Source organism: Notamacropus eugenii, chromosome 2 (genome assembly GCF_028372415.1).
Source record: "Notamacropus eugenii isolate mMacEug1 chromosome 2, mMacEug1.pri_v2, whole genome shotgun sequence".
Lineage (NCBI taxonomy): Eukaryota > Metazoa > Chordata > Mammalia > Diprotodontia > Macropodidae > Notamacropus > Notamacropus eugenii.
The window spans coordinates 522168838-522195254 of record NC_092873.1 but is presented as its reverse complement, the minus strand read 5'-3'; the positions used below and the strand labels follow the sequence as shown (position 1 = coordinate 522195254).

General features: G+C 43.9%; 1 protein-coding gene across 8 annotated transcripts in view; it reads right to left on the bottom strand.

The window, feature by feature from the left end:
* Positions 1-26417, bottom strand: part of NFIA (nuclear factor I A) — a 455027-nt gene that overhangs the window by 65479 nt on the left and 363131 nt on the right. For 4 of the 8 annotated variants that reach the window (XM_072649683.1, XM_072649684.1, XM_072649685.1 and 1 more), the window contains exons 7-9: positions 20783-20911; positions 6799-6977; positions 4113-4278 (exon numbers count right to left, since the gene is read on the bottom strand). In XM_072649683.1, coding sequence (XP_072505784.1) covers positions 4113-4278; positions 6799-6977; positions 20783-20911 — 474 coding nt within the window. The remainder of the gene's footprint in view (positions 1-4112; positions 4279-6798; positions 6978-20782; positions 20912-26417) is intronic. The other 4 variants (XM_072649686.1, XM_072649682.1, XM_072649688.1 and 1 more) reach the window with 3 other exon arrangements.

The following is a 26417-nucleotide window of genomic DNA, read 5'->3' as shown; positions in this document are numbered from 1 at the left end:
GAAGTCATGAAACGAACATGTTTTTATAACTAGCACTTTTGAATTTATAGAGTATTTTCTTTGGAAAAAAAATCCCACAAGGCAGAGATATTATTCTCTGTCTTACAGGTTCAAGTGAAAAAGCATTTTTCTAACAGCATCCTATGTATTTGTGAGGCAAAAGGAAGCAAGGTATTGTAGCCTAGAACCTTTGGTTCAGAGCTGGAAGGGAACCTGGATGTCAGTGGGCTCAATCCCATCATTTTATAGATGATAAAACCCAGAGAGGTGATGGGATTTGCCTAGTGACTTCCAGATAGTATCTGAGATGAAATTTGAAATTGGGTTTCTTGGTTCCAAGACCAGCTCCCCTCTGAGACATCCTGGAATACGGGGTAAGTCACATCACGTCTCAGTGGACCCCTAGCATTTTTTTTGACACTAGAATTTGCCAAGTAAGTATCAACTTGTACTGGTAGACTGAGTTTTCTAATTGAGAATTTCCTTTCACAAAATAAATGTGTTAGGCACTGCCCTGGCCTCTGGGATAGAAACATAAACACGACAATGTTTCCTGCCTTCAGTGAGTTTACGTTGGCATGTGGAGGCGTTAGATGACCTGGCCAGGCTGCCCCTGCTAGCCAAGGTCCAATCAATCTCTCCCAGCTGCTGTGAAGTTCTCTCTACAACAAGGAAGCAGTGGCTCAAGAGGAAAGCATAGCAAGTGCTTAGGGGGCTTCAGGCAGAAGCTGGACAATGGCCCACCAAGGATGTCAGAGGAGGGAGGAGGAGGTGGGGCTACATCGCTCTCAGGTCTCTTCGAACCCCTGACTTGATGGAGAAGAGAGAGAAGCATCTCCCCAAAGGAAGGGATTCGTTCTTCTAGTACTCTTGCCAAGTGACAGCCGGGGAGGGGGCGGCAGCCAACATCTCAAAGGAGACGAGTGGGTTTGGAGTTTGAGAGTGATATAGGATTGGGGCAATAAATGATGACTCTCACAGGATGTCGTTGTCTTATTAATGAAGTAGAAACTGTGGAGATGACAGACAGGACGTTCTTGTGGCAAAGACCACAGTCTAAACTTGCCTAACAGGGGGTGGGGGGAAATGGCATCCGCGGGACTTTGTTTTGGCTTTATTTTGACTTTCGGCTGCTCCTCTGGGAGTTTCGGGCCCCCAAATCCAGGGTCAAACCCCGGGGTGGTCCCTGATCCCTGCCTTTCCTTTCCCCGCAGCACTGAGGGGCACTATAAGGATGGGACCTACTTGGTTGGAGAACATGACCATCTCCTAATCCTGACCCTAAGACCCCAACCTTACACCAGAGCCAGAGCATGGGAATACCACATGCTATTTGTGGTTGTTTACACTGTTTTGGGGAGTAGTGTGGGACAATGGGAAAAGAGCCGGATTCAGAGACAGGAAACCTGAGTTCAAATCCCAGCTCTGTCACTTACTATTGATAGAGATTTGGGGCAGGTAAAATAATTACTGCTAGCATTTATAAATAAGGTCTCAAAAGTGTTTTATAGAAATTATCTCATTTGATTCTCACGATAACCCTGGGAAGTAGGTGCTATTTTTATCCCCATTTTACAGATAAGGAAACAGAGGTAGATTGAGATTAAGTGACTTGCCCAGGATCACAAGGCAAGGAAGAGTCCAGAAGGAGTTGAATTCAGGTTTTCTTGACCTTAAGTACAACACTAGCTATACCAGTACCCTCTCTGGGCCTTGGTTTCTTCATTTGTGAAAATGAGAGTGTTAGGCTATTTGACTCTGAGCTTTCACTTCAGTCCTAGGTTCTCTGACTTTTCTCTTGTCTGAGTTTCTGTCTTTTGAGTTTATGGACATAGGATGGCCCTGGGCTGGACTCCACCAATGCAAAGAGGCCTCTTGTCTCTATGGGAGCCCAAAGGGCCCTTGGCATTGCCTTCTACCATGCTGATGACTCCTCCTGTATGGGCTGCCACCTTCTCCTAGGATGTAAGTGCCATGAGCAGGGGCTGTTTAGCCTTTCTCTTTGATCCCTTAGTGCTTAGCATGATGCTTGGCATCTATCACAGGTCTTACTGTAGATGATCTGATGGCACTCTGCTCTCTCTCCTCCTGTCCATGATGAGGAAGGTATTTTTCTCTAAGGCTCTAAGTTTCAGCCAAGACACACCAAACCAGGACTCTTTGGAAGCAGTAGCCCTCAGAGCTCTGGTCTTGGGCCTTGATCTCACTGCACACGGCAAGGCTGTGGTCAAAGCCGCTCACTTTTTTAGGCTCAATGACCATCGATATTCAGACAGCCTCTCCCTCTGCACCCACAGTTCTTCCTTCTGACATGGCCCTAGAGCACAAAGATCTCAAGACAAAATATCTTGGGCGTCAGGTTCAAGGTAATTGGAAGAGACAGGAAAGCATTCACTTTTATTCTTTAGCTTTTTTTCTGAACCAAATGCAAAGGCTGGTTTATCACTGGTAGATGAGGACTTAGTGATCATTCTCAGTCGAGGGCTTTCTTCATAAGATTACAGATTTAGAATTGGAAGGGATCTTTGAGATCCATGAGTTCAGTGCCCTCATTTCACATCTGAACAAAGTGAACCCAAGAGAAATCAAGAGACTTGCCCAAGGTCACAGAATTTGCAGGTTTTAGAGGTGAGAGTTGAACTCAGAGCTAGTGACTCCAGGGTTATTTCTACTCCATCTTTACACAAAGTCCTGTCTCATCAGGGTGTGGAGGGGACTCTGAGCTCAAAGTATCAAAGGAACTCTTAGTTAGAAGGGACCTCAAGAGCCAGAGTCCAATCCTAATGTCAACAGGGCTCTGTCTCAATATTCCTGACAAATGATATTCCAACTTCTGACTAAAGAACTCCAGCAGGGAGTGACTCCCTGCCATGTCACTTGTGGAGAGGTCTCAATGGTAAGAATTTTCTCTTTTCATGGAGGCTCTATCCTATAGGCTATACCAGAAGAGGACCAGCCTGGGCAGATTCTCCCAGGTTGAAAAGGTAAATAAGTACAATCCCAGTGACAAATGGGGTCTACTGTCCAAGTACTGTCCAACAGAGGTGGAGTTCAACCTCCTTATTTCACAAACTGACCTACAGAGAGAGATAAAGAGATGTGCCCAAGATGACCCAGGTGGTGAGCACATGAAAAATTTCACCATGAAATATACACACCCTCCCTAGGTCTAAATGCTTTCCCATTCGAGGAGCTTCTTTTTTCCCCCCTCATTTGTCTTCTTCCTATCATTCTCACCAAAATGGCCAGAGTGGTCTCAGAGAGGATAAGGGATCTTCCTTCCTTCACCTGCACTAGTTATCCTTTTGGGGACCTCTGACATATCCAGTTAGATTTGCCTTTCCTTATTCATCTCTACCTCCTGACTCTTTTCAAAAAGGCACCACTTCCTTCACTCCCCCATCATTCCTAAAGTAGCCCACATCGGTCAGAGACAAGCAGGTGACTCCTCTCTTTTCCTTTTCCCTCCCCTCCTGCCCCAAATCTAGATAGGAAATTGCTTCTGTTTCTCTCTCTGAGCCTTGCCTAGTAAAGGATTTCCTCCTCTTCCATCATCCTTTAAATACAATACTCTCGGCCCTCATGTGTTGGTTTAATTTTGATATTCACTGTGTCTGTGCTGCTCCGTACCCAGGCATCCATATCTGGGTGTCTGTCTAGGAGTGTGAATTCTCAGAAAGTAGGAGCTAACTGTCTCTACACTGCAACCACAACATGGACAACTGAATATGTCTTGGACAGGTCCTACTGATGCTGAAGAACTGTACTTAGCCGTCTCCACCATTACTTCTCAACACTACAGCTCATTTGTTCACCTTTCCCTTTCAAGTACAAATTCAGGTTTATGTGGTTATACAAAAATACCTGATCAGCTAGCCACTCAGAGTCCTGGGCATGACTAGGCTATCTGAAAGGTCACTGGGGCTAGGAGCAATAGATCCATCGTCTAAGCTAAGCTACTTCTTGGTAGAGCCTTGGGTCCATGACCACCCCCATCTGCTGTGGTATACCAGCCGGGAAGAGCCAGCTTTTGGGGTTTGACAGAGATGACGGACTGGTCATAGGGGAGGTGGGGGTGGGGGGTGGGGGAGGCTGGCCTAAGCCATACTTACTCGGTGAGGTGGGCGAGGTGGCACCTCCTTCTGTCGATGTGGTCGGAGGCTTTGTGTCTGGCACGGGCAGAGGCACAGGCCTGGCCATTGGTGGCGGAGGTGGCGGTGGCAACATTGGGGTGGGAAGGAACGGATTGTGCACCTTGCCTTGGCTGCTACCATTGGGCTGTGAGGGTAAAAAAGGCAGATGTCAGTCACCCACAGCTCCTGATCACTAGAGAATCATCACTAAATTATTAAGTGTTCTATGCTTAGGGAGCAGCTGAAGCCTTCCAGAAGACCATATACACATGGAGGATTACTCTGGTTTGGACTTAAAGGTACCTAACAAAAGTCTACTCTTAGTGCAGATAAAATGTGTTCTAGAACCTTCTCTTTGTATCAGTTTACATAAAATGACATTTGGGGCATCAGTCTGCATTTTTCATGTGGGCACTTTGGCTGGGGATACAGCTACTCTGAATAAGCGATTGTCATTGCTATCATGAAAATACTTCTGATGAGCTAAGCTCTGCCAAGTGCCTGCTTAGTGACTGTATCCTCTCATGGCTAACTATAGAGGACCCTGGAACTGCAGGAGAAGAACATGTTTGACTTTCACTTAGAAATCCAACATTCCATTCCATTTAACCAATACAGTAACCATTTGAAAAATCCTTTCCTCCTATGGTCTCTAGCACCAGAAGTAGAAACTTTCAGATCCAGTTGTCATCCAATTTCTGCTCAAGATGGAAGTTCACCCTGAATTCTAGATGCAGATTCTGTAAGGTAGAACACACCACAAAGTCCCACTTCTTTGGTGGGATGATGCTGGGAGGGCTGAATAAAGCACACAGCTCTTTGAAAAATACCTTGCACAGCATCAAAAAGAGGCATTTGTTAAAAGCTTTTTGAAATGATCCCCTTTAAAGAAGCCAGCTGAGACTGAGAAAATTTTTACAGCTGTGGAAAACCAGGAATTTGAGAAGTATGGGAGATAATGTCAAAGCTGCTGAAAAATAGAAAGGAAGGAAGAAAGAAGGAAAGAGGTCAAGGAAAAAGGAAAGAGAGAAGAAAAGGAAAGAGACAGAGAGAAAAAAGAAGAGGAAGAAAAAAGCAAAAAGGAAGGGATAAAGAAAGGAGAAAAGGAAAAAGAAAGAAGGAAAGAAAGGAAATAAGGAAGAACAGGAAAAGATCAGGAGGAAAGAAATAAGAAGGAGGAAGAAAAAAGGAAAAAGAAAGGAGGAAAAGAAAGAAAGACATAAAGAAGAAGGATCATTTACTTGTCAGCATGGCTCTGCGGACCAGAGGAGGGTCCCAACACAGCCTTGTTGCTTGCCTAGGTATCAAAAGGCCAGTATTCCACTGAGGATAGAGAGTGCCCTGTCTTGAAGCTACAGCATCGGATCACAACGGGACTGGAGAAAATCCCATCATCCCAGGGCTTCATTTTTTAAGCTTCAGTCATTCGGCAGAGGCATTCTCCCTCCACTTGCTTTCTCTCCCCCTCCGTCCTCACCCTGATTCATTTAGGTATTTAGTTGTTTCTGAAAGACCGTGGAGTCTGACAAACAGAGCCTTGAATTGCTCTCCCAGCAAGCCCGGATAGCAAGTGCTATTTCAGAGAGGGCTAAAAGTCCATAAGTGGATGCTTTAGGAGAAACAAGGCACATGAATACACAAGCAAAAGAAAAAAAAGACATTCTATTGATTTGTTGTCTAGACAGAAATGTATCTGCTAACATATCGCTAGACATTAGTCAAAGCTGTCAGTCCTGGCTCAGATGTGCAGAATCAGGTATTTCTGCAGGGGGTAGAGGGGCGGGAGGGAGAGAAAAAGCCAGTGGTGAGGACAGAGTGACTTATTACAGACATATCCTTAACTGGGTGGTGAGAGTTAGGATTAATCTGTGGGTATGTGAGCAATCTGGACATTATCCTATAAGGAGGAGACCCCAACTCTTGCTTCCATCATCCTGGTTTTTGTCTGGTGATGCAGCAATGATCCCTTTTTCCCCCTCCCCAAAGCCCTGAGACCTCCGTTTAGAATTCCACTTATCGTCACCTTATCATTTCTGGATTGAAGCAGAATGTTATTTCAATCACGTGATTATTCAGTTTATTTGAGGAGGGGAGAGAATGAAAACACTCATTCGGAGCTATCAAATCCCGTTCAACTTTATACTGAGATAAGTGAGAAGGATAACTGCTTACAGAAATAACAAACTGTAATAAACTTTGCTTTTGGCATCTGGAGTTCATGCAGTGGTCAACTTGATCTAAAGTTCTATAAAGCCATATTTTTCCCCCAAATCAACTCACTTGATTCAAAACATCTGTCCCCCTGGCTTCTCCCCACCCCTTCCAATCACTCCCCCATATAATTTTGAATAAATGATTTGCATTTTTCTATTTTGTTAACCCTTACAGGAACCAAGGTTAGAACGCGCGAGGTTGACTCACAGGCCCCCAGACCTTGGAAGGTTAGGGAATTCATCCTTGCCATGATTTATCTCCCCAAGCCTGACAGTTGCAGACTTAACACAAATACTGCTGTGACCAGTTAACTTTCCCACAATCTCGAGTAAATCTGACATCTGACTGGAGTCGGTCAACATGTCCTTGGAGCGCAACCCCACCCCCATTGCTGCTAGTTTTACATGAAATTAACATTTCCCAAGAAATTTACCAAAAAAAGGGTCCTTACATTGAGGAACCCCACCTGTCCGGCCTGCTGACCAGCATCGGGACAGACAAGTTGGACAAACTCTTTCAGCGTCTCCTGAGGGTGGTAGCGAATTGCCGGGTGTGAGAAGTAGGGCCCAGGCTGCTGGATAATGGGAGATGTCGGGAAATGTAGAGTTGATGGGGTCGCATGTGGACTTGCTGTAGGAAAAATAAGAGAAAAAAACCACCAACAGTTATAACAAGGGAGACTTTTTCCTTGTCCCCGGCATTTAGACCTCGCTTCTCCATTGCACAGGGTTCAGAGAATTCCTTGTGTGACCAATCTGAAAATAAGCCAGCTCTGATGGGTTTTGCTCCTCTGGGCTCTTTAAGACAACGTGGAATCTGGATTAAGTGAGCATTTCAAGCTGCCTTTGTATTTTCAGTGGACATGAGTTATAAAGGCATTAATAATCCTGGGTGAAACGGAAGATTATTCATTACCTTAAGAGCTTTTTTAATGAAGCAAGCAATAAAAAATGTATCTAGTAGATTAGGTTTGATTTAACTGACATTACAGATGACAAATTCCAGTTTTCACATATGGATCCCCTTTCATTCTGAACGACCCATGGACGATCATTCATTCTTAGAGCTCTTGCCCCTCTTTCAGTGAAATTTCGAGGGACTAATTCAGAATGAACTTTTTGGGAAGGATGTAGCACATGATCATGTATTAAAGCTGAGCCATTAGTGGGGGGCAGGGGAGATGGGAAGGGAGAGGAAGAGGAAGGGATGGGATGGGGGAGATACACTCTCTTTGCACTCAATACTGTCCTCCTTACAGTTCTAAAGTTAAACTCTGAAATGCTCCACGTTAGAGGGTGGGAACCCATGTGCCGAGGGAAGGAGTGACCCCTGCTGAAATGCTGGCTCGGTGCCCATGCAAACTGAGAAGAGGCAGACGGCGAGAAATCCCTTATATACAAACCCTGCTGAATTTCATTTGCACAAGAAGGAGATTAAATTAGTTATTTTTTTTTAAAGAAGTCTATCCAAAGTACGTAATAACTTTTGCCCTTGGCTTAGAAGGAGTATTGATAAAACTCACTACAAATCCAAAGCTGTACAGGGGAAGGGCTGAAAGGGTTCAGGTCAATCTCAGGAGAGCACCCTCCATGAGGGCACAGGCCAACGCTGCCATTGTTAACTCTGGGTCTCCGCCAGTGCTCTGTATACAGCAAGAGCTTACCAGATACTTCGTTCAAGCACATAGCCTTCAGTCCTCCAGGACAGTCACTTATCTTTACAATTTTAGACTTTATGGCCAAGAAAACCTTTCTCCCAACCCCTTTTAGGTAGGTTATCTGAGCATTGCTGAACTTTTTCACTAATTTGCTGATGATGAAATTCCTTGAAGACCTCATGTGACTTGCAAGTCAGTATCAGAGTGAGGACACAAACTTTCTGGTTCTGAGACCAATGTTCTTTTTACTATTCCATGTTCTTTTCAACCAACCAACCAATCAACTGGGCACTGAAATAGAGGAACTCCCAGTCTAATGTGGGGGAGGATTGCCAAGCAATTATGTACAAACTTAGGTTCAAATCCACCTTGGAAACCAACGAGCTGTGTGACCCTGGGCTAGTCACTTAAGTTCTCTATGCTTCAGCTTCCTCACCTGTAAAATAAGAGACTTGGACTCAATGGTCTTGAAGTTGTCTTCCAGCTCTCAATAAATCTATGATTCTATGAACAATTATTTTTAAAGCACTTGTTACTCTCTCTCAGCACTATGCTGGAAGCTGAAGATAGAGATAAAAATGAACCAGTTCCTGTACGTTGCCAAGCCTTTCCCCAAGTGACAGCTGGCCAGTATTCTTCTCATTCTATTCAATGGACATTGAATATATTCCAGACACTGTGCTAGGCACTGGGGAGGGTTTACATTCCCCGCTCTGAATTTAACTCATTGAACTTGTAGAAAGGGACCGCAGCATCCCCTGAGGCAGCAGCCAGACCTCCAGGATGACACTCAAGGGAGATGTTGCTCAAGAATGTCCCAAGGAAGAGAGAGTGGAACTGGGAGAAAGACTCGTATGAGACAAATAACTCAGAAAGAATCAAGCCCTCTAGTCAGCACATTGACTAAGATTCCTCAAGACAGATGCTGAACCATGAGCCAGAGAGGTGAAGGACTCGGACGACAGAATGAGATGTTTGTGTCATGACATGGCCGAAGGGGGAAGCTGTTTTGGTTGATGATGCATATTGGATGTTTTGCTCCAATGGGAAGGGAGAGGTACAAAAATTGGCTTTTTGTTCATATGTCCATTTTCAACGGCTGGGCCTGATGCTTCCAATTTTCTCCTTTGCCTCTGTCTCCTTCAAGTCTCAGTGAAAATCTAACCTTCTGCAAGGTGTCTTTCTGGGTCTAGTTTTGCTTAATGGTAGAGAAGGCTTTCCCTCTGAAATTATTTCCAATTTACCACCAAGATGGAGAAATATAGTTATTTCCATATATTGTCTGTACATAATTGCTTGGAAATCCTCCCCCACGTTAGCGTGGGAGTTCCTCGAGGGCAGGAACTGTCTTTTGCATCCTTTTGTATTCCTAGAACTCAGCACAGTGCCTGGCATATAGTAGGTGCTTAATTGATGTTTTTTGGTGATTCTGCCCTGGTAGAGGATATTTCCTCTCTACCAATGAAATGGTAGTCTGTCCCCTTCCCCAATTCTGCCTCACAGGGTCATTATGAGGAGCCCACATATTGTAAAGTTCTTGAGGACAGAAATAGTCTTGCTTTGTATCTCTCATACCTAATGGGCTTTTGTGCTGTTTCTCCCACGTGGCAGTCCACACCCTTGTGCTGGCTATCCTCCATGCCTCTACTGCTATCCCTCTTCATCTCTGCCTCTTATAATACCCAGTTTTCCCACAACTCTGCTCAGGTGTGTCTCCCTCTCTAAGATGTCTTGCTGGGCTCCCTTAGCTGCTCCAGCCTTCCCCTCAAGGCTTCCCCTGCATCTGCTTCCTATGTATACACTGACCAGACAATAGGCATGCACGTTGTCTCCAGCCTTTCCTATCACTCAGCACAGTGCCTAGCACACACCAGGGACCTAATACAAGTTTATTGACTGCCAGCTTTCAGCGGCAGGATCCGGCCTGCCACTCAACCCCTGATGCTTACATCTTCACCAGTAAAACAGGAGCCCCTTTCACTGGGACCTGAATAAGTCTTCCTAAATGTGCTTGGAGATCCTTGGACACACGGCCAGAAAGGCAGAACTCCCTCATCAGAAGCTGGCACGCTACTGCTGAAATGCATCAGGACCAGCACAATTCCAAATTTTCGACTGGGGAAAACAGCTCTTAGTGTGGTGTGCACCCAGAGTCGACACAATAAAAAAATTAGAGAGCATTATGTAAATGCATATTTAGACCCTTTAAAAATGTGCATTATTTACTTGAGAGTCAATAAAGGCTTTTCTCAAGTGTTTCCAGTTTATCGCAGCGCATCCATCTGCATCCATGTTGACGTTAATACAATTTGGTGTATTAAAAGGCCCTACAGAATTGGCTGCAGCAGCGGCTGCATGAGGGGGCTCTCGTCAGCCTGAGGCCAGGCCCAGCTGGGACTGACAGTAACACGCAACTCGGGAAGGATCTCCCTGCGTGACAGGGTTTTCAGCTTGTCTCAGAAGCAACATTTCAGGCTTCTTAAAAGTCCCATTAATGGGCTGGGCTGCTTCTTGTTGCCCAAAAGACAACAGAGGAGCACCATGCCTGTCGTTCACTCACTCAATGAATGAATGGAAAGTGGAAGTGACAAACTGCTACAATTTCTTGGCTCAAGCCAGTGGGCTGTAAGCTCCTTGAGGAAAGGACTACTTTTGGTTCATTTTCTTTATCAAAGCCTGACACCTAACCCAGTACTTAGCTCTTTACTGTTTATTTGTTTCTTCAGAACAGTAATTTTGTCTTGGTTGGACACTATTCCTCCATCAAGTAAATCTGCAACGTGTTGGTAACTTATGGCTTTAAGAGAGTTTGTTGGCACACTGAGAGTGAAGTGACCTGCCCCCGATCCCACAGCCAACAGATGCCAAAGGTAGGATTTGAACCCAGGTCTTCCTGGCCCCAAGGCTGGTCCCATGGGCATACCGCCACACTGCCTTTGCCCGGCACAAATGAATGATGCTTAAAGCTTATGGGATCAGCTTGTTTTGGTGCCATCTTCGGTGACCACATGGTTACTTTTAGGTATGAGTTCAGGGGTTTATTTCTCTAATCTCAGAGGACATTGGAACCAAACCATAACTGAACAAGGATCCTCTCTACACCATCTCCAACAAGCCTTATCTAGCCTTTGCCCAAAGACCTTCAGAGAGGCAGGATCCAGGACTTCCCCTACTGCTTAGAAGCAGCAGGGTAGGCAGTGCAATGAATGGAGTAGATGTAGGGAGACACTTTTTTTTTCCCTTTCTGAACACAAGAATTCTCGGAGATCATCTGTCTGAACTATCTAGGTGGTTGGGTGGCATAACGGTTAGAGTGCTGTGCTAGACCTGGATTCAGGAGGACCTCAGTGTCAAATTCTGCTTTAGAAATTTCCTAGATGTGTGACTCTGGGCAAGACAACTAAATCTCTCAGCTTGTTTCCTTGTCTGTAAAATGGGAATAATAGTAGCACCTACTTCCCAGAGTTACTGTCAGGATCCAATGAGATAAAGCACTTTGCAAACCCCTTAGTGCCATTTTGGCAATTATTGTCATTGTCGTCATCACCATCATCATCCTTCCTTCTACTTCCTTTTTCTCTTCCTTCTATTAAAAATCATCATTCCTCTACCTCTCCAAATCAAACTCCCTTCTCTCGCTAACCATTTGAATGGAAGTTTCTTGAGGACAGGGTCTATCTCACTTTTGAATCTGCACCACCAGCATTTAGTACAGTGTTTGGCTCCTATAGGAGCTTAAGAAATAAATGCTTTTCCATCCATTCATACGTTGCAATCCACATTGGTGGAGGGAGAATCCCCACTAATGAATTTATATCCTTGAAATGAAAACCTAAAAAGACAAGAGGGACAGAGAGAGACAGACAGACAGACAGAGACAGAGAGAGAGAGAGGGAGAAAGGGAGACAGAGAGAGCACAAATCTGCTTCTTATCATCTTTATAGTTGCCAGCCCATTTCCCAAGCTCCTTTCCTATGCGTTCTCATAACTCTCCTACATTTTTCCTCTTCCACAAATGGAGTATACTCATCTGGGTCACTCTGACATGGCTCTTACTGCCTTCTCCCTCTTCACTGAGCTGCTGGGGATTCACACTCACTGGATGGGACTTGAATTTTCTTCACTTCAGCTGTTACCTTCTGGTATGGGCCCGTAGACCTTTGCCAGGAGCATCTGGAACATTGCTGTATCTCATGATAGGGATCATGGAGAGTGCTGGACTTGGAATCAGGAAGGTGGGGTTTCAAATTCCATGTCAGACCCTCCTTAGCTATGTGACCCTGGGCAGGGGCTTCCCTTCCATACTCCAGAATTTGCAAAAGGAGGGGATTGGACTGATGGTGTACTGGTAAATATTTAATAACCAGCTCTCCAGAAAGACATGCACATATGACACACTTTTGTTTAATCTGCATCGTTAACATTTTCCCCATCTTAAGTCTAGACGGTCAACACAGTAATAAGCTAAGACTTAATTTGGGGGGTTTGTCAATTTCCAAAGTGTAAAAGTTCTCACTGCAAATTTAACAAGTGGCTCTTGCAGGCTTGTTTGAGTTGCTTCAGCATACCCCAAGATTGGATTCAACGTGGCTTTCAAGGTTCCTTGTAGTTCTAAACCTGACCTTATGATCCTTCCCTTTGCCAATACAAAACATGGACCCCAATTCTTCATTTTGTGAAACATGATGGAATTTCTTATCTCTTCTTTGTCCTGTCACAACTCCATTCCATAAACATTTATTCAGTACCTACTATAAACACAATACCGTGCTCCCTCCAGTGGGGGCTCCTCGCCTTCAGCAACGTCTGGAATAAAATGCCAATATCTCACTTTTGTATTTAAAACTCTTCACAATGTAGCCTTAGTCTTTTCTTGGTCTTATTGCATATAATTCCCCATCACATAAACATTCATATCAAACTGAACTTTTTGTTTGTTCTTTCCTAAATCTGACATCCCATCTCTAGTCTCTACGCCTTTGTACAAGCTGCCCCCCATGCCTAGAATGCCCTCCCTTTTCCCCTTTGAGAATCTTGAGCTTCCTTAAGACAAATCTTCTTTATCAGCTAAGCTACAATGCTTCTAATTCTAAATTATATATTTTTAAAAATAAATAAATAAGCGGTCATCATTAAGCTCCTACTTTGTGTCAGGCTCTGTGTTAGGTCTGGGGAATACAAAGATGAATGAAATTATCCCTGGCCTCAAGGAGCTTACATTCTCTTGGGGGAAATATCACCTGTACCACATATGCACAAGGTGATTTCAGGGAGGAGACATAAGATGACTGGGGAAGCAGTCTCCTGTAAGGCTGAGCTTTCAAAAAAGCTAAGGATTTGCAGGTGTGAAGGTAAGGAGGGAATGTGTTCCAGGCATGAAAGTTTCAGCCTAAGCAGAGACACAGAAATGGGAGATGGAGAACAGATTTTACTTAAAATTAAAAAAAACAACAACAAACCAATACGTGGGAGAAAACTAGGTTAGGACAATAAACCAGGCAGAGACCTCAGTGGGTCATCTCTGCAAATCCCTTATTTTACAAATAAGGAAACTGAGTCCTATGTAACTTGCCTGTTACAGGTCACAGAGGTTTCCAAAATGAAATAGTCCATTGTGCCTCTCAGGAGATACTCCATGATCACCTAGGTTCCAAGGTGAGATTTCAACCTGATTTGAATCCTCTCCTTGTGGAGCTATATCTGCTTTCTACTCTATCATGCCATTTTGGGGGCATGTGTTTCCCTTTTAGAGAAGATGATGACTGGAGGGGAATACGATGAATTATTTTATAAAATCACAAACATCTGAACACTATGCTGCAATTCACTTGCCTGACAAAGACCCCACGGGGCTCGAATTTCTGATAGCACGAAATGCAGTGGGTGGACCACTCCTCTCAGAGCGATCTCTACCCTGGCATCCCCCCGAAGGTACCTATTTTCAAAATTGACCATATTATCGCACTAATTGGCTGAGCCTCCATGCTGGCTGATGGGAAATGCTTTCAAACACCACGCAACAGCTGTGTTTATTGGGAATATGAAGAGTGACTTTTTAATAAGCAAAGTTGGCCAGGATCCAGGTTCCAGGAAGGGAAGTTGAACTTGTATGGAATATGCCAGTGATGATAGGAGACAAGAGATAAGGCAGAGAAAAATAAAACAATTATTTCAGCCATCCCCACCTCCACCTCCACCTCCCAATAAGCCATTTTGCAATGAATGAGCAGTTATCCCAAAAAGGCTGGATTCTCTTGTCTCCTTGCTTGGAATACACAGAATACAAAAAGAAAGCTCTGGAAATTTATGTCAGAAGCAAGGTGGAGAGGAAGCAAAGGGGTCCAAGATGGCAGATGCATTGGGAAGTTAAGGTTGTTTCCAGCTTAAAATCTATAAACCCATGACTCTCTAAGAGAGGAGATGGGGGAAGGGAATAAGTGTTTACAAAGCACCTACTATGTACCAGGAACTATACTAAATATTCACAAATGTTATCTCAACAACCCTTAGAGGCAGGTGCTATTATCACCCCCATTTTACAGTTGAGGAAAACGAGGCAAACAGAGGTTCAGTAACTTGCCCAGGGTCACCCAGATAGTGAGTGTCTGAGGCTGGATCTGAACTCAGGTCTTCCCAACTTTCAAACCCATTGCCACAAGCTAGATGCCAAAGGGTTGGCTTAGATGATGAGTCCTTTCAGCTGTAAATCAATGATCTGAGGATATCTTCTAAGGATCTCTAAGGTCTGAAGGTGAAAGGTTACCTTGAAATCTATGATCTGAGGAGATGATCTGATCATCTCTGAGGTCCCTTCCAACACAAAATATGTGACTTTATCATCTGTGCCTTCTGATTCAGTCTGTAATCCTGTCTATTCCCATAACTCAGGCTGGTGACCTTTGATTGTCTCATACTCAAGGTTTTGGACACCAAGAAAAACAACTATTTTAAATAAAGTAGCAGCAATAACCACAAAAAGCCACAAGAAGGTAATGAATAAGTGAGCAGGGAAAGGGGCATCCTGACAAAGCAGACAGACCTTGCTCCATCCCGACACCCTCCAGCTCCAAGAGCACCGTACTCAGGCCATGGGAGGCAGAGCTCATGGGGACGCTGCCCTTCTCATCTGACTCCCCATCCTCATTTCCAATCTCAGCGGCTCCCCTGCCTGCCGGCACTGCCAGAGATGGTAAGCTGATACTACGTAAATGCTGTCCTAGCGACACTAATTCACTCAACTTGGGTCATGATTTATGGCTCTGTCAATAAGTGAGACTAGAAATCCCGGGTTGATGCTTCAGCGTGGATCCCATCGCTGAAGCAGCACATGCCCAGGAGCCCCGAGTTCAGTCTCTTGTTCTTTCTTTGTATCAAAGTCAATCAAGAACTTGGTCTTATCATTGGCTGGAGATAACGAGCACGAAATGATGGTGACTGTCCCTTCCCCAAACTCTCCAACCACCGACAGGCACTCAGCCTGTGGGCCATGAATTTGTTTTTCAAACATTTTTATAACTGTATTTCAATGTATTTGTAATCCTGTGTGTTTTATTTAGAGTATTTTAAAAATATGGTTCTGGGTTCTTACCCAGTCTGTCAAATGGATCCAGAACCCCTGAATCCCTGGTCTGCAATAAAAGAAAAATGCATTATGGAGGCTGATGACTGTTGTTTATCATCAGAACCTCTTCCTTTATTGTCAGCCTTTTCTTCCAGCCTCCTAGCCTTTGTAGGGGTACACAGGAGGGCTGAGGGGGTTCACTCCTTTTTTGCCCAGGGAGGTTGAGAGACCAGTTCTTGTGTCCAAGGTGGCTAGTCACCCCATTCTTCTCTCTAGCTTGCCCCCCTGGGGGATGTCTTGCTTCTTTGAGAGATTAAGCCCCTTCACCCTCTTGGGGCTCCCTCATTGAAAGGAAGTAGCTGCACAATCCCCGGCGAAGGAGGCCTCTTTAGAAGTTGGCTGTGGGGATGACAAATGAACCCAGTGGGGGGTCCTACCCATCTATCTCAGGACAAATTATTAGTGTAATCGAGCTTTTACTTATGCATTTATCTGGTAATTATTGAACAGTTACACGCAACAAAGCTAAGCCATCAGGGCACTTTTATGAGCTCCTGCCCAGGTGTGGGCCTCCCATTTAATTTAGGAGGCTTTCCAGGCAAATGGGGTGCTTGAGGACAGGTGGGCACATTCTGAGCCTGGTGCTGTTTAAGTATTTTTCATGTCACAGAGAAACCCTTTACAACGTGGTAAAGGGGGATTGTAATTACACTTGTGTTTGGGCAGTGAGATTTGGGAAATGGAAGCTCCAAGAAGGACTGAAGATCAAGGCTCTCAGAATCAGAATCCAGGGGGCACCTCCCCACCATGGGCTCTCCATCCCAACTCCCCTCTTTTGGAAATTCGCAGGCAGGGACTTACTTTTTTAGAGTGCCTTGCCCCAGAGGTCACACATCTAAGACAGGATTTGAACCCAGATCATCTGACTACAGATCCCTAGACCTGCCTTCATTATTACTACTTATTTTTTAGATATATTTTATACTATTCAGGCGACTCCAGTTCTGTAGCTGACACTGACCTTGCACAAGTCGATAGCTTCTGAGACCCATTTCACCTCTAAATTCATGATCCCAAAGGGGAGAAGGACCTAAAATTATGAAATTCATTCTTCACAGATGACCCTGGACCAGAAGTAGAATGTAGGGAGGGATATCATCTCTGAGCATTTCAGGTGACTCAAATTCAAAGATCCTACCCCCTTGTGTGTTGTCTACAAATTTCCAGTAAGGCAACTGTGAAACCTGGACCCTTGTAATTACCCACAGTCACCCAGAGAGTAGTTTAGGAAAAGCAGGGCTCATACCCAGGTTTTCCAGCTCCAAGCCCTGTGGTCAGTTCACCACTGCTTCTAACTCATTCCTGTTTCTTCATAGCATTATAGAATTTTATAGCCCAGGAGAGGGAAGGTTGGGGGAGAGAGAAAAGCAAGGATAATCTCCAATTACCACAAATAAAGAATTGTCATAATTAAATACTTGACTGTGACCGAAATTTTTAGCATCAGTCAAGTCCAGTGTTTGGAAGCTTAGCCCACCATTAGCTTAAAGTACATGGTAATTGTAATGTATGAAGCTTGCCTGCCTGGAGGGGGATGTTTATTTCTCCTTTTGATCCCTTTCAAGTTGGAAGTGCTTCACCAACATTAACTAATCTCAACCACATGGAGAAAGACATGGCACAGTCTTATCCCCAGAATACAGATGGGGAAACTGAGGCCACAAGGTTAAACAATTTCTCAAAGCTGCAGAAGTCAGAAGCCGAGGAGTTACTGAGACTTTCAGACCACACCTCCCTCCCTCTAGGGTACAGAGTGAAGTGGTTATGGGGTTATAGACTCTGAAAAACTTAAATGTTGAATGTCGGAACTGGTGTAGCCACTCAAGGTCTCTGCCAAGATGGCACATTCATACTGGGTGTGGTCTTAGCAGAGCATCGATTTCATTTCAAAAGAATGGATCCAATATGGCCACAAATATAACGATTTATGTATTATTATAAAAAGGTGACTATGGTTGGACTCCAAGGAAGGAAGAGCTGGATTCCAATCCTGCCTCCAGTATTGACTAGTTATACCAACAACAAACACAAAATGGAAACTCTCTTGTTGGACGTTTGGAGTCCAATCTGGCTCTAGTCTCTTTGGACATTGGTGACACATGTTACTCTTCATGATACCCGTTAGCCTCTACTTTGTGTTCCCTGTTTTTGGTATTCCATTCCCCCTTTCCATGCCAATGCAGGCAGGCTGCCCTGCACACCCTGGATACCCTCCACTTCTGTTTCCCCCTACAGTAATCCCCACCTCTCATCTCCTTTCCAGTCTCATCAAAGGCATCACTTCCCAAGCCAACCATTTCTCCATCACTCCATTGGCATTCCTTTTCTTTCAGTTACTCTGCAGGTATTGGGCACTTCATTATCTAGGTATATATCCCCCGCACCCCCAGCCTATAGCAGAATGGATGCTCTTTAAGGGGAGGACCATTGGTTTTGCCTTGGCATCTGTCACCCAGCACAATGCTGGCAGATGCTACAGGCTTAATTAACTCTAGGTGAATGGTTGAGTTGAATCCAAATCCTCCTCATCCTTCAAAACCCAACTCAAGTATTGCCCCTTTCTTTTCACTTAGACTATTAGGTGGTGTCTACACAGTACCAAATTTATTGGAACTGGAATAAGTGTATGGTTAACCTAAACAAGGAAATCTGGTCCTAAAATGGGTTATTTTTGGCTAGTTTGTTCACTGGGGAATTGTAATGGTGATGATGATAGACTTCAGGAGATATCAAAATGCAAGAGGGCTTAGCCACCTTCTGCTTGATCCCAGAAGGCAGAACAATGCAGTTGTAGAGGCTGTGAGGAGGGAGACTGAGGCTTAATTTCAGGAAAACAGTCAACCAACCTTCTAACCAAACTATCAGAACATGGAATGAGCTGCTTCAGGAGATCCCACAGGTAGTATGAAGCAAAGGCAGGGATTGATTCCAAATACAGTATACTTTCCATTATTACCATACTGCTTCTTACCCTGGACCATCATCTGCCTTTCTTTGGAAGTGTGAGAATGAATATGTCCCTCAGTTTATCTTTTTGTTAAATTTCACCCACAACAAGGCCTACTCCATAGTGTCAGAATTTTGAATAAGAAGAATCCTTAAAGACCATTTACTAATCCAACATCTTAGTCTCAGAGATGAAGAAAGATGAATGAGTTTCCTAAAGTCACATAATGAGCTGGTGGCAAATTCTAGACTGGAGTCAAATCTCTTGGTTCTCGGTCCAGGGCTCCATCTTAACATACCTTGCTGGTCTATGAATATAAGCCCTATTCAGAGCCATTGTTCAACAAATTTAAGGGAAAATAATTAAAACAAACCCTAGCTAATGCTGTGAGCATCCCTGTCTGTATTGCAAAGCAACATATAGAACAATGGTGCTTTTCCCACGGATCAGTAGATTCTTGGAAGCAGAGAATGAAAATCACTCAATCAACTGATTGATCAGCTACATTAAAAAGATAATGTTTCTCATGACAGCCAAATGGCTAAATGGCCTTTTTTCTTAAGGAAATCAGATGTTTCTTTCTCTAGCTTGATTCCTCCAAACCTGTGGCAGAAGCAGAATTTTGATTGGATGAAATGAAAACTTTTCAACAATTACAACCATCCAGAAGTGAATTAATCAGCTGCCTGGGGAGGTATAAGGGCTTCCTCTCACTGGACATCTTCAAGGAGAGGTTGGATGACCTTGGAGGTTTGGTAGGATGGATTCTTGTTTGGGTCTGGGTTGAACGAGATTACTCTGAGGACCCTTTGGCTCTCAGTGGCTGTGGTTCTATAATGACTGCCCATGCTTTTCAATTTGAGATCAATTATTCCTATTCTCCCAATGGCCCTGGTAATTCTTCTTCAAGCAGTGATAACATCCTGCTTCCTTAGAAACTGTCCTGGACTTCTTAGGCTTGCTGATCTCTGACTGGGTATGTCATAGAAGGCGTGTTCTTTCAGGCATGGGATGGACTCAAAGAATCCTGGGCTCTATCCTAACACTGAGTTTCATTGACTTCTCATGGTGCCATTTTGCTGATCTGTCAAGTGTCTTCTAGAATAGATCAAAGATAGCCTTGGGTCTACTGTGAACAGATTTCAGGGAATCTATGAACTTGAAGAGGAAACAAGCCCTTTACATCTGTTAACACTAAACTCTAAATGAAACTGAGCATTTTCTTCGATAATTTAAAAACCTGATGCTGAGAAAGGGTCTAAGAGGGACCCATGATACAAAAAAGGTTAAGAATCTCTGATTTAGAAAAATCTTCAGTTTTAGAAAAGGGACATGGCTTGTGGAAATAAGATGGGGATCCATGAAAAACAAAGAAAAGGAAAGACCAACTTCCCAAGACATAACTCTAAGAAGAAGAGAATGTAATTTTTCACATGTGTTTTGTGATGCCAGTTGAGTCCAAAGACCTACCTACACTAAAGAAAATCATCATCTCCCCTCTTAAACAAACCAAGAGTATATTTTCCTCTTGCACTATTTTCAAATTAAGTGACTTGCCGACATTTGCTGGAGGCTAGGAGCATGACCTTAGAGCAAAATACAAATCATGCTTGCCGTGGACACATTTTAATAATCAACTCTAAATGCGCACAAGACCCTAGTGATGGAAATTCTACAATGAGAACCAGACGAGCCATCTACCATTTCAGAAGGAGCTAGGGAGCAAGAAAGGCTTTGTGTTGCTCATACAAAATAATGAGTAATGAGATGAGGATTTGGGGGAAAGAGGACTGGAAAGCATTTGGGGGCAAAAGAGAGGCACCCACCAGGATGAAAGAAGGTCAAAGCCACTACATCTCACAAGGGTACCCACCATTTAACTGTGGGCCCTGTGGAATCCTTTCCTTAGTGTTCTGTTAAATATGTATTCTACCACCTCCTCTCACTCTCTTCCCACAGTACATTTTTCTGCAAAAACCCCACCACCAACAGCCTGGATCCCATTTTCTGAGATATATTCTTACCTTTTGAATGACCCAAGCATGGGAAACCAATCCTATCTTTGTGTCACTGAAAGGACTAAGGCATCAGAGCATTGTTTAATAAGACCTCTGCTGATGGCTTTCCATTGACTCTCATGCTGATCCTGATCCCTGGGTGCTGAGGCACCTCCACACATGTGAGGGTGGGTCCCCCGGGGAAAGCCTCACCTCTGGGTCCTGTAATGACAGGCCGATGATGCTGTGTGAATGCCGTTCCCAGGGAGGAGGTCTGCGACGGTGAGGGGCTGCTGAAACCAGACTTCTCTGACTTCTTTAGTGTGGTTGGCGACGGCATCCCTGGCAAGAATGATCGATAAGTTCGATTTAATAAGGCGAGGTCATGGACTGATGGGCTAACGCAGTGGGGAAGAGGCTGGAGGAGTAGCCTGAGAAAAGTGGATGGACAAATAAAATTGAACATGGCAGAAAAAGGAAACTTGGTGCTCAGTCATAGGCTTTTGGGCTTAGGATCATAGATTTACAACTGGAAGGGACTTTAGGAGGTCATCTGTTCCCCTTACTCATTTTACAGAGTAGGAAACTGAGGCCTAGAGAGGCCTAGAGAGCCTTAAATTCACACCTGAAAGGGATTGGGCAGGTCAGCTAGTCCAACGGCATGATTCTACAAAGGAGAAAATGGAGGCTTAACGAGCTCCGAATCACACACATAGTGAACAGCTGAGGTGCCTTGGTTCTAGACTTGGCTCCTGACACCTCTATCCCCCCACTTCACCCCCAACCACCATATGCTTTCTACTATACCTCTCTGAGCTTTCTAGGACCAATACTTGCTGGTCATTGTTAATGAAAACTATTCAAATAGAAATTTATATTTGATTTTTTTTTTTAATCTTCTCCAAGGTTTTTCCCAGGCTCCATGGAAGCCATCATGATAAGCTCTGTACCTCCATGCTGTGGGTACATAGTGAAATAGAAAGAGCTTGGATTTGGAGGCTGGGGACTTGGGTGCAAATCCTGGCTCTGAGCTTGACTAACAACATGACTCTTGGGCAAGGCAATGAATGTCTCTGAGACCCTACTCCCTTTTACGTCCAGCGGGTAAAGTGCAGAGTGCTTTAAGACTCGTAAGGAACTTTATATATATGAATTCATTTGCACATATTGTCCTGTATAACTTTGGAAAGTCACTTTATCTTCGGGGGATTCAGACTGTGACCCCAAAAGTGGCCCTCTACCTCAAAGTCAATATGCTGGAGGAATCTCATCTCCACTGATGGATCCTTTCTGAGTATTTTTTTGTTGGGCTACGGTCATAGATGGGAGAGCCACAAAGGCAGAGTTGGAAGGCATGGCTCTCCTCAAGTGCTTTGCTGACAGGTTTTCTCAGAAAGGATTAACCAAATAACTAACCTCTGCCTGTGTTGTAAGGTGCAGAATTTCATCCTCAACTCACTCTCTCTGAGTTCCCTCTGGATGCCTTTAAGTAACAACCTGGCAGGATATGACTCCAAAGAAGAAAAGGATCTTCAATATTGGAAGAGAACACATATGCTTCACTAAGAAGGAATGTAGGATGATGGATAGAAAGTTGGTCACAGAGCAAGGAGGTCCTTGGTTCAAATTCTACTTTTGGCTGCTTGACCCTGGGCAAATCATTCAGTGTTTCAGGTGATTCTCTAAGACTAAAAGTGCAAAGAAATGTAAATTTGTATCGGGAGAAGGAAACCTTTCCGTTCAGTTGTGTCTGATTCTTCATGATCCCATTTGGGGATTTCTTGGTAAAGATACTGGAGTGGTTTGCCACTTACTTCTCCAGATCATTTGACAGATGTGGCAACTGAGGCAAAACAAGGTGAAGTGACATGCCTAGGGTCACACAGTTAGTAAATGTCTGAGTCCAGATTTGAACCCAGGAAGATGAATCTTCCTGATTTCAGGCCCCAAGTTCTATCTCCTGCATCACCTAACTACCCTTTGTTGGGAGTTACCAATAGAAATTACAGCTCTGTATTAAAAATGGAATATAAATTCATACCAGGATTCTGATGCACAAATTTATTAGTGAAATTAAAAAAAAATACTCTCGTTAAAGTCCACTGTCAGTCAGATTTAATATCTAGAAAGTGAGGTTGCTCCACAACCATGTTCTGAAGAAGTGATGCTGTTTCCCAGTTTGATTCAGCATTGCCAGCACAGAATGCTTATGTCTAAGATGACAGCCAGTACCTGCAGAAGTATGGTGCATGCTCGGTGACATAACTCTAAGTATGATAATCTCCTATTCCGAGGTCTTTTCACTGGATTATATTAAGGAAATTATTTCAAATATTTCTCAAAATACGTAGAACAAAACATCATCTAAGATGTAAATGAGCCACTCAATTCATTAGAACCTGCCTTGGGCCCATCATGCCTGGTTAATTTGTATGACAGATTCTCATTTTATGGGTTCAAAATTAAAAAGGCTAGTGTACTTTAGATCATGTGTTGACAGCAAGAGAACATGAAACTTCAGTATAATTTTTAATCACAATTGGGCTTCTGTTCATTACTTTGCCCATTAAAAATCAGCTCCATGTTGCAAATATCATGTGGACTAATCATGAAAACCAAGAAGTTTCACAAAGCATGTCTGGATAATTGAAGGGCCTGCCTTATGATATCTCAATAATTAAAAATGACGACATTAATTATTTTGTTGTCTATACCTATGATTTCATTGGTGTGGGAGATACTCAGGTGGTGCAGTGGGTGGAGCCCTGGGTTTCTTTTGAACTCCTCCTGAGATCAAATCCTGCCTCAGACACTTCCTAGCTGGGTGACCCTGGGCAAGTCACTTGACCCTGTTTGTCTCAACTTCCTCATCTGTAAAATGAGCTGGAGAAGAAAATGGCAAAATCTTTGCCAAGAAAACTCCAAATGGGGTCAAGAAGAGTCAGACATGACTGAAATGACTCAACAACAAAAAACTTCCTACAATGATGCCAATTGTCACGTGCTTGTAATTTATAGTCTTAGAGAATTGGGCAGCAGAAGGTGAAGGGTTAGTGACCTAGGATCACACAGTCAGGATGTCAGCAAGGCCCCACTTAGACCTTTGTCTTCATGACTCCAAGGTTGGGTCTCGTCCTCTCCACCATGCTGTCTTAAAAATTCCAAGTTTTACAAAAGGATAAGGCTTCATTAGCAGAAGAGATTCACTTTATCATTGTTGGCTGGCACTTTCTTTATGACTTGTAGTCTTAGAGAGTTGCTTGCAACCCTGAAAGAGTCCAAGGTCACATAAGTAAATAGTAGAACCATGATTTGAACCCAGATCCTTTGACTTCCAAAACAGTAGTCTTCCCCTGTTTTTGGTCAGTTTCAGTTGTGTCTGACTTTTTGTGACCCCATTTAGAGTTTTCTTGGCAAAGACAATGGACTTGTTTGCCATTTCCTTTTCAAGCTCATTTTACAGAGGAGGAAACTGAGGTAAACAGGGTGAAGTGACTTGTCCAGGGTCACACAGCTACTAAATGTCTGAGGACAGATTTGCACTCAAGTCTTCCTGACTCCTGAACCAGTGCTCTATGCACTATGGCGCCACCTAGCTGCCCTATTCTCCCCCCTACACCACCCTTTGCAGCTTCTGTCACCACCATCTGACTGGAGTCTTTCTCTAGAATAAATCAAGTGACCTCTTTCTTTCAAATCTAATGACTTTTTCTCTGTGTGCACCAGCCTGAACCTTCTGCAGCATACGTGGCTGCTGGCCACGTGCTCCTCCTAGAAATTCTTCTCCAGCTTAGCTCCAATTTAACGGACTTTAAATTTTACAAACTGTCTTCCTTCAGTCTTGGGAGGTAAGCAGTGTAACTGTCACCATCTCTATTTTATAGCAGAGGAGACCAAGCCTCAGAGATGTGAAGCAATCTGTAGGTGGCAGCGTCTAGACCTGAACTCATGTCTAGGACCTTGGCATAGTACGAGAAGCAGTTCCATGAATGGGAAGAACTCTGGTCTGGGAGTCAGAACTTAGAAAGATGGATGACCACACAGTTCTCTTAACCTTTCATATCCTGGGCATCATTATTTGTATAATGACAAGAGTAATTCACCATCTACCTGAAAGGATTATGATGAGGGCTGGACCAGGGATTTCACTGAGATGGGGAAGCTCCCTTTCCCAATGCAGGTTGGCACCTTCTCTGAAGCTCAGTCTCATTTAGACTCTTGAGAAGTTAAGCAACTTCCCCAGAGTCACACAGTCAATGTGTCAGGGTCTGGTCTTCCTGACTACAAGGTCACCTCTCTGTCCACATCACCATGTTGCCTTTCAAAGTTTTACAAAGATCACAACTGAGGTCATGAACCTTTTCTTACTGAGTCAATGAAAAACATAATTACTAAGTTAAATATTAAAAAAAATTAGAACATTTTATAGGAGTAGAAGTGAAAATATGGGGTCAAAACTTTCCTTAAGTGTTGTGTTTTTGTTCTGTGATCAAACATCAGATTGACATTCCTGTGCTCTAGGAGGTGATCAAAGTCACTTGTCAGTGTCCAAAGCAGGATTTGAACCCAGGTATCTGCTTACCTCAGGCCAAGCTCACTTTCCCCTAAACCACATTTGTCTCTCAAAGATACGGTAGGCAAAATGATCCCAATGCCCTTCTCTGAGCCCCCCCTTTACCCCGACCTAACCATTCTGAATCCCTTTCTTTTCAGCTCACAATTGGCATTTCTATTCCGCCAATCCCCCTACCACTGATTTAAAGCTGTCTTTAGTTAACAACTTCCCACAGTCCCACTCGGAACTGAAGTGAGTCACAGCTGTGCATAAGAAATAAAAAAGAAATAAAAAACCCAACCCACACCAGTAATTAATTTCAGTCTCCAAATGAAGAAAACTTCCATATTTTTCTAACAACAATTCCACAGCTAAGTCTTGAAGAAAGTTCCCTGGGGATGACAAGAATGGGGAACCCGTCTCTTTGTTGGAGAGTGAAAAGGACCTATTTTTAGAGAGTCAGAGGAGCTAAAATATTAATGGGCAGAGGGGACTTCCCTTAAACTGATCACAGTAAAATACAATTATTTCCCACATGCAGTGGCAATGGAAAAGAATGCTGGATGGTGAATAAAAATGGGGAAAAAATTCTGTTAGTACTGAAGATGTTGAAGGAATCCTTCAAAAACTCATTCTTCTGTGAAAATTACCCCAGGAAATGCTGCTAAGGTCAGCAAGACCTTGTCTTCTCCGCTGTCTAAGTGCCAGTCACGTAATTCAAGTCACCACCAAGAAGATTTAACTAGCATGCCCAACTTCCTTCAAAGTTCCTGAGCCACGCACCATAACTCCAGTTACTATCATTTTCACTCTTGTGTCAGGCTGGGCTCAGGAAAGGACCCTGGGCAAAACCAGCAATGCTTGTGCTTTTATCTGACTTTGAAGCTCCACAGAGAGGCTCACAACGATGCTGCTGAGGGTTTGGGGCCTGAGTGTGATATCTCCCTGGAATCCAAGGAGAGCGACAATCACTTGCCTCTTCTGCACACTTTACAGTTTAAAAACCTGATGGAAAGGGTGGGACAAAGGATGAAGAGAGAGAAGGGGGGAATGGGAGGGGAGGGTGTCAAGAGAATCAGGGACAAGAAAGATGAGAGCCAGGCCTCTGAGCTCCCCTTCATCTAGGAGAGTGGAAACCGGAACAAGGGCAAGGGACGGTGAACATGTGACTTAAATCTGCAAAGGGCTTTACCCCATTATCTGGTTTTAAATGGAATATAAACTCCCTGGGCACTGATTCATTTATTGTATTTATATCCCCAGGTCCTGGCACACAGTAGATGCTAAATAAAT